General features: G+C 46.9%; 3 protein-coding genes across 5 annotated transcripts in view; 1 reads left to right on the plus strand and 2 right to left on the minus strand.

The window, feature by feature from the left end:
• The window catches only part of LOC119371913 (uncharacterized), a 31,655-nt gene extending 27,503 nt beyond the window's left edge, over positions 1-4,152 (plus strand). Inside the window, exon 2 of the mRNA XM_049419582.1 lies at positions 3,928-4,152. Coding sequence (XP_049275539.1) covers positions 3,928-4,025 — 98 coding nt within the window. The 3' untranslated portion in view covers positions 4,026-4,152. The remainder of the gene's footprint in view (positions 1-3,927) is intronic.
• The window catches only part of LOC119371912 (probable serine carboxypeptidase CPVL), a 46,256-nt gene that overhangs the window by 23,061 nt on the left and 8,155 nt on the right, over positions 1-15,040 (minus strand). For 2 of the 3 annotated variants that reach the window (XR_007417680.1, XR_007417679.1), the window contains exons 3-4: positions 13,418-13,748; positions 10,323-11,678 (exon numbers count right to left, since the gene is read on the minus strand). Coding sequence is in view for 1 of the 3 variants with exons in the window: in XM_049419581.1 (XP_049275538.1) it covers positions 11,162-11,678; positions 13,418-13,748 (848 nt within the window). In the remaining 2 variants the exon portion in view is untranslated. The remainder of the gene's footprint in view (positions 1-10,322; positions 11,679-13,417; positions 13,749-15,040) is intronic. The other variant, XM_049419581.1, reaches the window with a different exon arrangement.
• Positions 1,974-2,468, minus strand: LOC119371916 (U6 snRNA-associated Sm-like protein LSm7). Its single transcript, XM_037642373.2, has one exon. It carries the CDS (start codon positions 2,385-2,387, stop codon positions 2,058-2,060), a length of 330 nt encoding a protein of 109 aa, XP_037498301.1. The 5' UTR covers positions 2,388-2,468; the 3' UTR covers positions 1,974-2,057.

Below are 15,040 nucleotides of genomic sequence, written 5' to 3' on the forward strand. Positions count from 1 at the left end.
CATGCCTGTGTACACATTTGGCATTTTATACCGTGCCCCAGTAATGATTTTCTAGTGACTCCCCGGCATTATGTGGTGGCAGCTTACGTGCTACAGGCGACTGTACAGTGGTAGTCTTTGCCGTTTATTTCTTTATACACATTCGCGTTAGCCATAGCTTAGCTGCGCTAGTTTTATAGAGTTTATGAAAAGCAAATGAATTTTGTGTGCAGCGTAAAGATTTCTTTTTTATGTCCATTTTTAGCACTGCTCATTAGCACACTTTAATTTTAGCGCGATAAAAAAAAAAATATGCTGAAATCTCCCGTCGGCTAATATTGTAACCATTTAATCATAGGTTATCTTGCGCGCTCGCCTCTAACAAACTGTTTGGAAAACGTGCAACACGTATTGTATGTCTGATAGTTTCAATTGAAGTAAGTTATACCTCGTTATGTGCTTGGCGCCTCTTGTAGTTGGCAGTATGCTTTGGTATGACTGGCATCGGCACACCTTCTCCGCGGACCGTTTCTCGTTTTGTGACGATCTGTGCAACTGCATTTGAATGGTTTCTTTTTCGGTACGGCCCCCTTCGCAATCCGTTGCAGCTACGACTATGATTTCGATCAGCTGCGCTCTCCTAGCCTAGTTAACCAAAATGAATTTTACCGATGCCAACAACTGGAGCAACTACGTGAATGTGTGCTGTGCGTGTAGTGGAACTATTAAAAGTGCCTTAACTACTGACTGTGCCTTCCCACGTCCCCACCTCCCCCCCAAGTCTTTTTGAGTTTTGTACAAACTCGTTTTTTTTCCTCTCCCTTTTTCCCCCCCCGAGGCTTGAATGATGTGCAGTTGAGTGTTTCTAGAACGGCAGTGCCTACTGTTGTGAAGAAGAAAAGTACTGCTTTCCGGGACACATCGTCGGCAGTGCTTCGTCCGGCGCTGCGCGCCCTTGTTGGAAACGTGGAAGAAAGAAGATACCGTCTGGAGTTGGCCGTCCTGCCGTGTTTTTTCTTTGTCGTCGCAGGACCTGTCGAACAAGTTTCGTCGAAATGTTTTTTTTTTCTGTCACCGGCTCTCTCTCTCGGACTCTTCTTGAGAAGAACTGCTTGCTTTGGAGTGGTGTGTTATTTATATTTATGCAAAATAAAAACTACAAGGTGCTTGTTGTGAGGTGACAACATTGGGATGCGTGATGTACGACCGCCGTGCAACGCTTGGCTCGTGGCAATGCACACGGCTTGAAGGGTACAAGTTTTTCAGGTTCAAAATTAACTGCACCTTATTTATGATGCAATGTACCAGTGGCTTCTATGCTGGTCAGTGTGCTAAAGATGGCTAGCATCATGCGTACTAGTAAGGTTACTCATGTTGTGGCACATTCTATTGGCACAGAAGTGTAACAAACGTGATTATGAAACTCTTATTCAATCCAATCACCATAATCTCATTAGATATGAATAATGCTTGTTTGGTTTGTCTATTAAGAGAGGCTACATCACAATTAGACCTACCATACAGTTGCATGTAGCAGGCATTTAAATCTTAAAGTACACGGTTGTGCTTTTAATTTGACCTTTTCTGGTGCTTGACAGTTGACCGGGAGCTCTGTTAGTATATTATACGTAACATTAAGACACTGGAGAACTGTGACGCCAAGACTAATCGCCGTATAAACTTTAAGCCATGACATAGTCCGGCATAAACATGACCAGTAAGCTCCCTGCATTGCCTTGGGGGTGTTCAGTAAGGCGGCTTGTCTGTTTCAATTTGTCCCGGTTTCAGTTAAGTTTTTGAACGAACAACCTCTTTAAAACAATTCTGATATTTTGAGTCTAATTTACCTGACATAATAGTGACGTAAGTAATGACCTAAATGAAAGGCGAGACCACCGTGAACTACACTAACACCAGCAACGTCACAAAAGGCGGGATTTTGACCAATACGGTAAGTGCGATCATTTATTCACACATGCGCGCACGCAGAAACAAAAGATGATAAAGCAGTCGCACCATTCACATCAGATGAGCAAACAAAGCATGCTATGCACGACGAAACTGCACAGGCTTTCAACTCAACCTTCGTGCTGTACGAAGGGGTTGGGAATGGATTCCATGCCGTCCACGGGACAGATCACAACCACCGCCGTTCCACGACACACCACGAGTCCGAGCGTCCTCGTGTCGTCGGTGAGCTTGTAAGGGTCGTCGGGGTCTCGCAGGAACTCGGTGGCGTTGTCGATGACCAGGTTCAAGAGCGGGTCGTAACCCTTGAGGATACCGGTGGCCTCGCGTCCACCCTGGAACTTGACTCGTATGGCTTTGTCCAGGTACTTGGAGAGGTCGACGATACTCTCTTTCCGCTTCTTCTCTTTCTCCCCGGTGTTCGCCGCCGCCGCAGCCATGACTGGACAGCAAACAAACGCACCACTCGACTTCGCAATGAACCTGACGAGCGAAGATACACGGATACACGGAGAGAGACGCCGCACAGAACGCAACCGACGCAACACCAACGTTGGCGGCAAAGCAAGCCTGGCAAAGCTAGCAAACGCACACAGTCGTGCAACATCCTTTCAAAAATACACTGTACGTGATGATGATTCGATTTTGAATATCAAATTCTGTCATACTTCAATTGTAGTTGATTTAATCAGGCCATAAAAGATTATGCAGGTTTTATTCGTCTTATAATGCTTCAACATTTTGCGTGGTTAAAACGTATTTTTGGCTTATTGGCTGGCTTTTAATATCGCGTTGTAGCCGACACAGGGGTGTGTCCGTAAACAAGTTCTCTTTTGTTATTGTCATGGTTTTCCACGTGTTTCTCATATCTCCGCGCTCTTTTCTTGCGGGACGTCTAGATCTATCGGCTACTTCATAGTAGAGCCTATTCCACGGAATACCAAGCGGCGTTTGACGATGTCTAACAAGCCAAAAGCGAAAGGACGATACAAGCAAAGCTGCTGTTTCGTGCCGTACTGCAGGAGCGGCTACAGATCTAACTTGAAGCGTGCCTCTCTGTTCCGAGCACCACTGGACCCGGTGAGGCTCTCGGAGTGGGAGGAGAGCATCGGGAGAACGGACAAAAAGCTGACATCGTCGGCGGTGGTGTGCGAAAGGCACTTCGAAGAGAGCTGCATCGAACGCACGTTCCGGATTGTCATCGACGGAGTGGTAAACGAGATCCCCAGAGAGGCACCTCTCCTGAAGCGAGATGCCGTCCCAACCGTATTCGAAGATTACGCCATTTGTAGCAATCGCAAGTTCCCGTGTAGGAAACTGGTGAGCGTTGTTCGCGAACAAGAAAGGGCGCATGAATCGTCCGAGCGGCGGAACGGAGGAAACTGTACCAGCGAGTCGCGCTTGGACGTCGATGCAGTGTCCGACAGCCAAGACGACGTCGATTTTGCGGGTGAAGCGGCGTTATCGTCCGCGGAAAGTGGTGACGTCGAATGTACCGGCGAAAGTGGTGACGACGAATGTGCCGGTTCCGTAGAGGAGGAGAGCGCCGCTTGCGATGAGGAACCGAGCGAAGACGGGAGTTCGGCATACCCATCTACTGCACGTCCCGTCGCTCACGCGTTCGAAGACATTCAGATTCCATCAACATGGGCGAGGGTGCCTTGTCTGGGCGAAGGCAGTCTAGCTTACGCCCGTTGTGAAATGCAAGTGAACAATTTTTCTTGTCTGTTATCGAGAGGATGGTTGCATTCGGAACTGTATCGGCCGATGACGGCTCTGTCACTGCAACCGTTTACATGAGGGGCAGGGAAAGCTTCAAGGAAGTTCTCAGGACACGGTGTGAAGCGGAGGAATTTATCAAAGACATCGACGCGGTGTCCTTATGCGAAGGATGTGGCGTGAAGCCTACGTCGACCAAGTTCGCATCCTACAGAGACATGTATTTCGCGGAGAACTGTCTCATTATTGCTGGTGCAAAAGGTGAATCGTGCGTACGCTGCCAACATGTGCGAAAGCTTATGCAAGGACAAATGGGCAAGCAGAAAAGTGAAGGCATTTCTACTCTACCAGAAACCTAAGACCCTTTGTCGCAGTTTTATTCCAACAGTGATACGTTTCGATAAAATGCATGTGCCAGTGGTTTAAATCAAAAATTGAAATAAAACACTAAAGTGACCTTCCTTCAAGAACACACTTGTTTCTCACTATAAGCAGCTCATCGTAATGAGCTGCTAAGAAGAAATTGATAAGGGAATCAAGTGTGACCAGGAATGCATTAAACAATGGTTGATGTTTTGAAGCCCTAGGCTTCATGAGCACAGCAGACAAGAAGGTACAGCGCTTCTGCCCTGACACATGCGCATGCACAAGTTCCCTCATAAAGTTGGTTCTGGCCTAAACCCCGTTAAGTGAGATGATTAGCTCAGACACACTCAGCTACCACTGAGGTCTCTCTCTCAATGAGGCGATGTTGGAGCAGCTTGAGGTGAAGTTATAGGGTGCGTTTATAAGCTGCATGTGCCGTTGTTGTAACAAGCTGCTGGCTAGGTTTCTCTTGAGTTTGAAATTGTCAGTCGTATATTCTTTGTGATTCAGGTGACGTCAAACTTTTTATGGATGCCAGGGAATGGTACAAAATGGCATGCTGGCTGGTCATGGAACAACTGCATCTGAGCCATTTGTGGGTAAGCTGTGCTTTTGACAAATGTGTTGTCAAAATCTGCATTCCACATTGCCTGTTTCTTGGGCAACATGATGTTGACTCGGTTTGTTTGCCTTGAAAGACCACTAAATGATTGTGTGTTTGAAAACATCATGAAAATTGGCAGCCACACTGAAAATATGTCTCAAATACTCTTTTTAATGGTTCAGTAATGGCAAGGTTATGAATGTTATATGACAGACTATGTGGCCACCGATGGTGCTCTCTCCTTTTGCTTTACACTCTCACCAACTCCATGTATGGCAGCAATGCATCCGCAGCAATCACCCTTTGAACAGTACCAATAGAAGCTTCACGAATGATTTAACAGTGCACAGTGGATGAGCTCACGCCCCTTGCTGAGGACCCACGGCTGGGGCTATCGTCAGTTTGGTATTTTCATTCGTTGTTGAATGACCACTAAGCAACTTACAACCCTGGTGACTTCACACACAGCAATGACATGGTGGCACTGGGATTTGTGAAGGTCCTGACAAGAATCGCAGGATTGTTCTTTTTTTTATTGTGTGGCTTTCCCGTGACTCGGAGTACTGGCATTTCGCAAAAGCTATATGAAGGTGTGCTTTGCAGTCATCAGCGGTATGAATGGGAACATTGAGATTACCTTCAAGAGGCCATAGCAGCTAAATGCAGTTGGCGAGCACAAAAGCATCCATGACATTGAATATTTGAACGGAGAGGTACCTCTTCCAAATCCATGCTCTTGTATCCGTATATCACTAGTAATCATTGCTTAAACACGAATTCGATGTTCCCTTTCCTATTGATCACAACTATACATTATGCATGTGTTCATTTAAAATATGTAAAGAGACGAAAGAGTCAGCTTATGGGCAGGCAGTTGAACATATCTATATAGCCAATGTGATTGTGGAGACTACTGCACACGTTCCAGCTAGCTTGCACGTTTACTTTCTTATTTGCAAGGATGCCACTTGGAACAATGTGGCAGCTAATTAGAATATGGTATGAGACGTGTGAACTTGTAAAAGGGCATAAAAATGCCAATAGTCGTACTGTTTCTTCTACCACACACAGCAAGCTGTGAATAAAGCTTAGAAAAGTGTTAACAGTGTCATTTGCTGTGATTTGTGTGTGATTCAGGCTGTATTTTATCAGCTTCATGCAGGTAGCATTTTTGGTGAGCAATTAAATTCGGGTCAAATAGTGCCAGAAAAAAGGAAGCCAACTGTAATCTTTATTTTTTGCCATATGATTTCTGAGTGAAAAATTTCTTTTCCCCCTATTGGTAATGATGCTCACATACTAGTATTCACAACAATGGCAGTTATCTGTCATTACTTCACCCACGACGAAGCTTGCTTCATTTATGCACGTCAAGCCTGCTTTATTAAGGGCTTGTGCCGCGTTGATCACGAATGACCACAACCTTTACATACATGACTTTTCTGAGTATCTGTGGCTATGCATAATGACAAGAGGCAGTCGTAGAATAATGAACTTTGGGGGTAGTTTAAGATATGACTGGCTACAAAGCTGAAGGTGTAAAATGCAATCTCTAGAGTCTGTTACCTCATGTGTGTAGTTATTATACTAAATTTGGAAATGAATGTAATCGACAGTAATGGAAGAGCTAGAAAATTTGGAATTGTTGCAGTAGATGGTTCTGTAGTTCAAGTAGATATGGAATCTTGAGATTAATTCCAAAGAGACTGCAAATTCATTAATATCATGAAACTGTTACCGCTGTTGAATGCCACCTCTGAACATGTAATCGTTGTTTAACTGGAAGACTCTGGCTCCTTGAGTGACGCGAATTGTTTACTGTAGAATTTCTTGGCCATTATGACTGTATTCTTCATGTTGTTTGTTTGTTAGGTAACTCAGTTTATAAATATTCACTAGTTTTTGATTTGGGGACCAAATGGAATAGAAAAATACGTTCTCCTTATGTCATAGTTTTTTAGCTTTGCGTAGTATTCTTTTTAAAGGGGTTGTGAATGTCCCCTCAGGCTTGCTGCGACAACAAATTCTGCAGAATGCAGACACTGCTTTCAACTGCTCAGCCAAATCTTGCAGTTGTGCGCGGCAAGGAGACTTTAGAAGCGGAGCGCCAAGTTACCATTTTCCCAAGCGCACTCTCTTTACACAGACGCCCGTCCTCACCCGCTTCGGTGGGCGGGGCGCCTGCTGTTTGACGTCGAGCAACGCATACCATGCTATTGGCTAAAAGCCGACATAAATCAAGAGCGGCGTTTGGATCAGATGCGCTTCTTGCGACTGGGTGCCGGCGCCGCGCTCCGTCGCCTGCTAACATTACACAGTGAGCCACAATCGCACTACGAATCACAGCGGGAGGAAGCGATCGCGTCTCGTTACGCGCGCTCAAGGTCATGGCGCGTGATGACGTAACAACTTTCCCACTTGCCATCCTTCCCTGGGTAGCTTCCAGTGCGCTCGTCGGGACGAGAGGAGAGAGAGAGAGAGCAGTTGAAGCGTGTGACAAATCCCTGTAACTCCGTTCGTTCTTATCGGATTCGAGAAATTTTTACGGCAATCGATTCGTAAGGCAATAAAATGCAATACTGAGGTCGTTCTATGATTACTTGGAAAAGAGCATGGTTCATGACTATTTAATATGTTTGTGGAATTTTGCCAGTGCAGCACTACGTTCGTTTACGAATGCTTGGGTTCATGTAGGTTTGCTTGAGGAAAACCGCTGTTCGGTTCGTAAAACGTTACCTTCCCTCTAAATTACGCTAGAGTTCACAAACATCTTATTGAGCTTACAGAGAGAGAGAGAAAGGTAATGCAGAAAGGCAGGGGGGTTAACCAGAAAACGTATCTGGTTTGCTGTCCTGCACTGGGGAAGGGGTAAGGGGAGACAGAAAAGTAAGAGAGGAATGGGATAGGGAGGGAAGCACACACACACACACACACACACACACACACACACACACACACACACACACACACACACACACACACACACACACACACACACACACACGCACGCACGCACGCACGCACGCACACACACACACACACACGCACGCACACACACACACACACACACACACACGAGTGTCACAATCGTTGAGCTTACAGATTGCTCGTATGTGATGATCCGATGTTACCATTTATTTAATAAGGAATAAGAAAACCGTAAGCAATAATGTGGCTTGAAATTTTATTCAGCATAAAATGCAATTTCTGTATTTGACATACTTACTAGTTGAAGAAGAAATATTCTGCTAATACTACCGCAAAGTGTGCTAGGATTTCACTGACCCAATCTAGTCTCTGATTTTTGAAAGGCATTTGTTCATTTTCTTGCGACAGCAATTATATGTGGACACTCTCTGCGGGTTTTGCCGTCGCCGTCACGTTTCATATGAAGTCCAAATCGATAACATCGCCCGGCGCATCGTATCTATTACTCACGGGCGCTGACGATGAACGCAGCTGAAGCGCAGATGAAACAAGCCGGCCATCTCTGACGCATGTAGGGCACATGCGATAACATCGCCCCGCGTGCGAGGCCTGCCGTCGATGGCTCGTTAAGCAGAGAGGACACGCCCCTCCCGCCTTTCGTCGAGCGAAGGAGCATGAAGGGGCGCCTGTGGGCAGGAGGAGAGGAGGGGCTGCGTCGCTCGAGCAGCAACTGCGAACTTTGATCATAAGGACGCTGGCGCGTGCGCTATCTCGATAGACATCAATAGACGGCTCGTATGCATTTTTACGCGATGTGCCCTCACCGCTTACTTCGCGTTGACACGAAAGACAGCACGAAAACCGCATCGCTCCCTGGAGCGGCCGTATTCTCTTACACCAGCGTTTTGTAGAGTTACGCGAGATCGGATCCAGAAAAGTTAGCTGCTAGCCTTACTTCGTGTAACATTCAAATTCGTTGCTATTGTATTCGTCGCTACGTCCTCGCGGCGAAATTGATTTTTTTTGTTGTTGCTGTATGCGTACAACTATGCACCTAGTGCCGCGAAGCGAATTATGCTATCGCTTTCCGTTTATGTATCCTTTCATTCGACATCTTGATAAGAGACGTCAAGCAGGTTCCATGCCTTGCATAAAGAACCGCGGCATTCCTTACCCCTTCCACCGACAGCTGCGCTTGTTGGCGTTACCACCGCGGAATTGAGGCCTATATGTTCGCGCATTTAAGTGATTGCCTCCCAGACCGCCTCTAGGCTTCTGCTGTACAATACAATGACATGACAACACGATAGCAATGACGGCACTTTATAGAATTTTATGTAATTCAACGCGCTTTAATAGGGGCACGATCCAAATAGAAAAGTGTAGAATATGCATAAAAAGAATCGGGGACGGACGTCACGGATCCGTTATCCCATACTTGTCGTTGAGAAAAAAAGTTCGTTTGATTGAGTGACTGACTGACTCTAGTGAGGGAATTGTAAGAAAAGGAAAGGGTTCATCTTAATGTCCGAGCAAGATTGAAGAGCACAGTGTGTACTCTAAAAGCAGCGTGTATATACGTATAAAAAAAAAAGAACAGAAAAAGATATGAAAAGGTGCATTTTCTCCTGTAGCGCAAAAAGTCGTCACACTACTGATGATGCACTTATCTCTATTATGTTCCTAAATTAACTTAACGAAGTCCAATCAATCAGTCTGCTTTATTATGATTATTTATTATCATATGCGATTATATTATAGCACTTCGATAACTAAGAATGCTGTTTACAAAAGCGAGGTTTTTTTTCTTCTTCTTCATGCTGCAGTGAAAATTATGGCAACCGCAGTTTTTGGGAAATCATATCGCCTGGGGCCGACCAAACAGCTAACTATGCCACAACAGGCAAGTTGATGTGCTCGGTCACGACAAATGGAATGGCGCCAGTTTTATGTGGTACATATACGTTGGGCGGGCGTTAACCAGCACCATGGCAGCTGCTGGTGCAATAGCATATGGCAGGATGTGTTTTCTCCACTGCTGTAGCGTCAACTATGTGGAGAAGGTGTAGGATCCTGGACTGCTGAACTGTTGGTCGTAACTTCGGATCATCGCGGTGCACCGGTTACTCTTCTTTCTCTGTAGTTTTTCCTGCCCGGTGGGCATGTAGTAATGGCTGTGGGAATGCGCCGCTAAGCGCACGCGTGCTCCTAACCACAACCACTGAATTTAGATGGGGGAGGTATGCAAAATACACTTCTGTACTTAAACTTAGGTGCGCAGTAAAAAAAAACCCACACGGTCAAAAATTTAACGTAGCGCTCCCCACCACGCATTTTTCATGATCATATTGGGGGTCTTGCAGCATAAAGCCCCGCACTTGATTTTTTAAATGTATTTATAACTCTGTCGCTAATTAGGCTGTTGGAATTCTAGCCGCAGCCGACACCAGCGGACATCAAAACGGGTGCAGCTAATCCATGATTGCAATGGCTGTAAAAAAAGATAGCTGCGGCATCCAAACAAACGAAAGGAAGAAAGGCATCCTTTCCAGTGTACTTCTTTTCAAGACTTTAGCGTAATAAATAAGTCGAAACGAGAAAAAAACATCATGCCAGGACAAAGAGATAGAAAACGCTTTAGCCATGGTACTCTGCAGCACGTCTACGATCAATGTGTGGGAACAACGTAAAATGTTCGCACATAAATGCGTGTCGCTCAAGTCACCGGTGTACACAGCTGTAAAAAAAAAAAAAAAACGCTGAAACGAAGGCAAATTCACTGCCTAGAGACAATAGCGTAGCTGGCTTTAAACAATGTTCAAAGCTGTTCTGCGCACTTGGTCTTGACGAGATGCACGAGCACAATGTAACCGAATGCCTTTCGAAGTATGCATGTACTAGAGCCGTAGGAACTCACGTTCTCGATAACATTTGACACATCACCGCGTAAACACTGGATCCAGAGGAATTAAGACGGGGAAACAGTTCCGCAGGTTTTTAGGTTGTTCAGATGGACGCTTTTTGTCACTCATTCCTTCGTTCCTTCCATAAGGTGCTCGGTTGGTCGTGGAAACGCAGCTGTAATTGCCACAAGAGGGAATGAGACCGTACTGACACGAACCAAGCATCTAGTTCGTAAAAACTGTCAATCCCTGTCGTCACGGCAATCGCTGACATGTGTTTTCTGTCGAGCCTACGTCCATGATCCATCCGGACCGTCGCGGTCACTGCTCGGCACGTCTGTGTAGACAGACTGTTGCCACTTACTACAGAGACACTTCGCTCGCGCGAACGGCTCGTGGTGCTCACGCGTGCCGCGCCGTCAGGTTGTTCGTCAGGAAGCGTCGCATCACTTCGTCGACGGCTCTGGGCTGGTCGAAACCCGGGTAGTGTCCCGCTCGGGCGACCACCACGAACGAGAAGTCGCCCGCCGACGTCACGTATCCCGAGAGTCCTTCCTCCTGCGGGCCCGCGTAGAAGGGCAGGCGACGGCCGTGTCTGAACTGTTCGGCCCGACTCCACTCGACGCTTCTGTAGTATTCCTCGATGCGAGCCGCTGAGAAGATCGGGTCCAGCTGGCCCGCATACGCCAGGAACCTGTAGTTGTCCATCAGCGTACTGACGATGTCCGTGACGTTCCTGAGGTAGTCCCCGCTCAGCTGCTGGTTGATGAGGGGTTCGCGCAAGAACTCAGCGTTGCGACCGACGTGCACGGCGTCCTTGAAGACCTCGCTGGCGACGTAGTCCCTGTAGGCCGCGAACTCGGCCGGCTCGACGCTCTGCAGCGCGTTGCCGTCGTAGGAGTAACCGGTCATCCGCTGGAACATGGTCGGGGCGCTCCCTTCGCCCGTGGAGACGAACGCAGTCTTGAAGAGCAGCTGCAATGCCTGCACGGTGCGGTTGCCGGCCACCATCTGCCTGATGGTGTCCATTCGAGTGGCGTACGCCTGCCAGCCCTGGTAGTCGAGCAGGCTCAGCTGGTGATAGTAGTCAGACAGATCCAGCAAGTCAGTGACGGGCCCCAGGAAACCGACGCCGCTGATGACGCCTCGCAGGTTCACCGGGAGGTCCGGGTTCGAGTGCAGTCGGATGGCTATTGCTGCTGCGGCCCTAGCTGAAATGAAGAAGAATAATGCGAATTAGAGTCACGCTACTCTCGGAGTTTCGGTAAGCGCACAATTTGGCAAGAAGATGACAAAGAAAGCAGCTAGCCGGCCCCAACGTAACGCGCGCATATTGTTCTTCAGTTAGCATAAGAATTCGCTTCCGAGATATTGCCTTTCGATGGTCGAAACTGCATGTTTTCTCCTACCATCCTCTATTCTCAGAGTCCTCTCCAAAAGACTTAGTTTTTGGCCGTCACAATCGGTAAGCTTATTTCTTTCCTAAACGGGAGAACTGCAGCGGCTGGCCTCTTGACGGCGACAGCAGTTGCAAAGAAGTATGAAATATTGAGCATTTATCTTTGTCAGGCGTGCATTGAACAAATTAGGAGTGGAGAGCAGTGTATTGTTGTGCTACCCTAAAATTGTTTTTGATCATTTCCCTTAAGCATCAGATCGAGCGAAATAATATCGAGAATTACTATTTATAAAAATAATCGTTTAGAAGTTGTTATGGCCGAATGAACTTGTGCATAAACTGACGCGAAAGTTGCTCAATGGCTATCACTTCGCGCAGGTGAGCTGGATGTCACGTATTGAATCTCGTGCGAGGTGGCCTTGTTTTGGCGGGTTGCTGAAAACATTCCAAGGGATCAAAATTTGTCGGAGTGGCCCATTTCAACGCACCTCATAATCAGACGGGCATTTCTGGCACACGCAAAACACACGAGTTCAATCAGTTTGCGCATTAGCAATAGAAGGTGACGTGTTGAGGCAGCAAAACAATGGATTAAGATATAGTGAAACGAGTGGTGGTTGTTTCTCGCAACGGCTGTGCTCGCTGCCTAATGTAAGGCGTATTACCAATGTGTAAAGCAGTGTAGCTGACAACAGCCCTGTCACTCCCATATCCTCACTAATACTGCTTTTTGTGTATGGTAAATAATTCAATCAAAATGAATAAGCGAAACAAAAAGCGGCCCTGGCTAACACTCCCAGATTTACATATACAGATACCTGATAAAGTGGACGGGAGGACGACCGCCGCCGTGTCTCCATTGGAAGAGCACCGGACGCGTTATCCGAAGGCTGTATGCTCGGTCCCTACCGGCGGCAAGTTGTCTTTTCGCCCACTTTAATATCTTCACATTTATATCATGATTACTTCACTGAAGCTGAGGACTGCAAATAATGTACCCTATACTTGCCTTGGCTTCACTGTACATTAGTCTCATTAAGCTGTGTCTACAAAGAAACGAGCGCTTGATCCATTCCCTTTCTTTCATTCAATAAGAAGTAAGGACCCAGGGAGCACACCGACATTGGACCGTTCTTGGCCCAACGTCAGCAAATGTCTGCAGCAACATTGGCCCGGCGTCGGAAAACCACGCTCGCGCAACTTTCACCCACATCGGCCCGATGCCGGCTAGCCGGCGTTGGACCGATGAGGGCTTGCTGACATTGGGCTGATGTGGGTTAGCCAGCGTCGGCCCGATATTGGCCTGTCGTTATTCAGCCGATGTTGGGAAGCAGCCATTGGGCCTATGTAAGCTAGCCGATGCTGGCGTGGTATCGACCACGCTAATGTCGGTAAACCCCCGGCGTGACCGTCTGCAGCTATTATTATGGTGTTTTGGCCGTGGAGGTTTACCGTGCGGTAATACCGTAGCGTCATCGTATGCACGTAGCTACAGACGACTTTGTCAAATATTACTGTAGTAAACCGCCCAGCGTAACCTGTATGCATTACCTCCGTAGGATTCGCCAGCAACGTAGAAATCGCGTCCCTTGTACTCCGGGAACAGCCGAAAGAACTGCACCAGGAACCCGTGGATGTCCCGGGCGATCTCTTCCAAGCTGGTCGGGTAACCCTTGAGATCGTCGGTCCGGCTAAACCCGGCTCCCACGGGCTGGTCCAGATAGATCACGTTCGCGTACTCGCACAGCGTGCTCTCCCTCGGGTACAACTTGCCGTAGGCATCGATGGCGACGGGCCCATTTTCGAGGAAATAACCGAAGAGCGACGAACTGCCGGGACCCCCCTGGAGCCAAAGTAGCAGGGGGGCTTCTAGGTTGTTCTTCTGCAAGAAAAGATAGCGCTAGAATGACAGACCTGAAAAAGACATAAGCTATACGAGGTATCCATGTGACGTCATCCGCAAGGGGCGCTAGTGCGGCAGTTGCCATAAAGTCAAGTCGTCATACCCGTGGTCGCGCGCGCCGTCGTGATCGTGATAAAGTGCTTGGCCGCGCGTGTTGTCACATGAGGTCAGACTATCATATTCCGGATCGCTGAACGACCACAGCTATGGTGGCCGGATGTAGGCACTTAGTGGCGCCGCATGGCGGGCCGAGCTCAGTGAATACCTCCTATATGCACTTTCAGGAGAAACTCGTAGCAGTATAACCTTTCGTCTAATTTTATTGGCCCTTTTTTGTCATTTCCTTTCTGCTGAGAACAGTGTACAGGACACTGCATTGAAACATTTGTGGGGAAAAATATATTTCGTTTTCAATACACGATGGCAGTGCGTTTCCCATGCAATGTAAATACGATAACGAATTGACAACATTGTTGAAGGTTATATTATTAGCGCAGTTTTCGACAGTCGAACGCAAATAACATGGCAATAACGCGTCCTAGAAGCAAATCCTCCCAAGATCATACTCTCATTTAATGACAGTGGATGCGTCACGAAATATTTCGCATTAGGTTCAATTACTGACAATGCCACTGATTAATGAAACGTGTATGTCATGAGCGCGTCATGATAGATATATACATCTGGCGGCACATACCCTTACATCTCGCACCATTCAGACGACGCGACATTCCATTGTAATCAAGCAGTGCAAATGTTCCATCTGTGACAGACATTGACGAAGTATGTACGTATTGGTGGCTCTATCGGGATTTTATTTGCGAGTGATCTATCAACTGCAATGGATGTAGAGCACCAAGTCGGGCTAGTTGGTTGGCGTTCCTCGTGAAGGCTCTTTTAACTGCGCTAACAAACACGGACAATGAAGAGGGAAAAGAATGGACTTGCGCAGACTCATGACTGAATGTTCCATTAAATTGAAATTGGAATTCAAATTGTTTATTTTGCCATCCTGTATAGTTATAAATACACATGGGGGATTGTAGCTGTCATCGAACAGCTTCACGAGTCTACAACTTATTCATTTGACCGGGAGGCAATATCACATATATGTGCATGTATATACACACTTGTACATGCTTATATAAACACATAGATATATATAGGAGCATACTTATACTTGAACATGTTTCCGCTTATACTTTCGTCTCAGTGTCAACGAAATCAAACAGGTACATATAATGGGTAAAAGATAACATATATATATATAG

The sequence above is a fragment of the Rhipicephalus sanguineus genome, chromosome 10 (genome assembly GCF_013339695.2).
Source record: "Rhipicephalus sanguineus isolate Rsan-2018 chromosome 10, BIME_Rsan_1.4, whole genome shotgun sequence".
In the NCBI taxonomy this organism is placed as follows: domain Eukaryota; kingdom Metazoa; phylum Arthropoda; class Arachnida; order Ixodida; family Ixodidae; genus Rhipicephalus; species Rhipicephalus sanguineus.

Bases quoted from the DNA above. Each gene is read 5' to 3' on its own strand.
- LOC119371916 (XM_037642373.2), bottom strand. From the start codon at position 2,387: ATGGCTGCGGCGGCGGCGAACACCGGGGAGAAAGAGAAGAAGCGGAAA.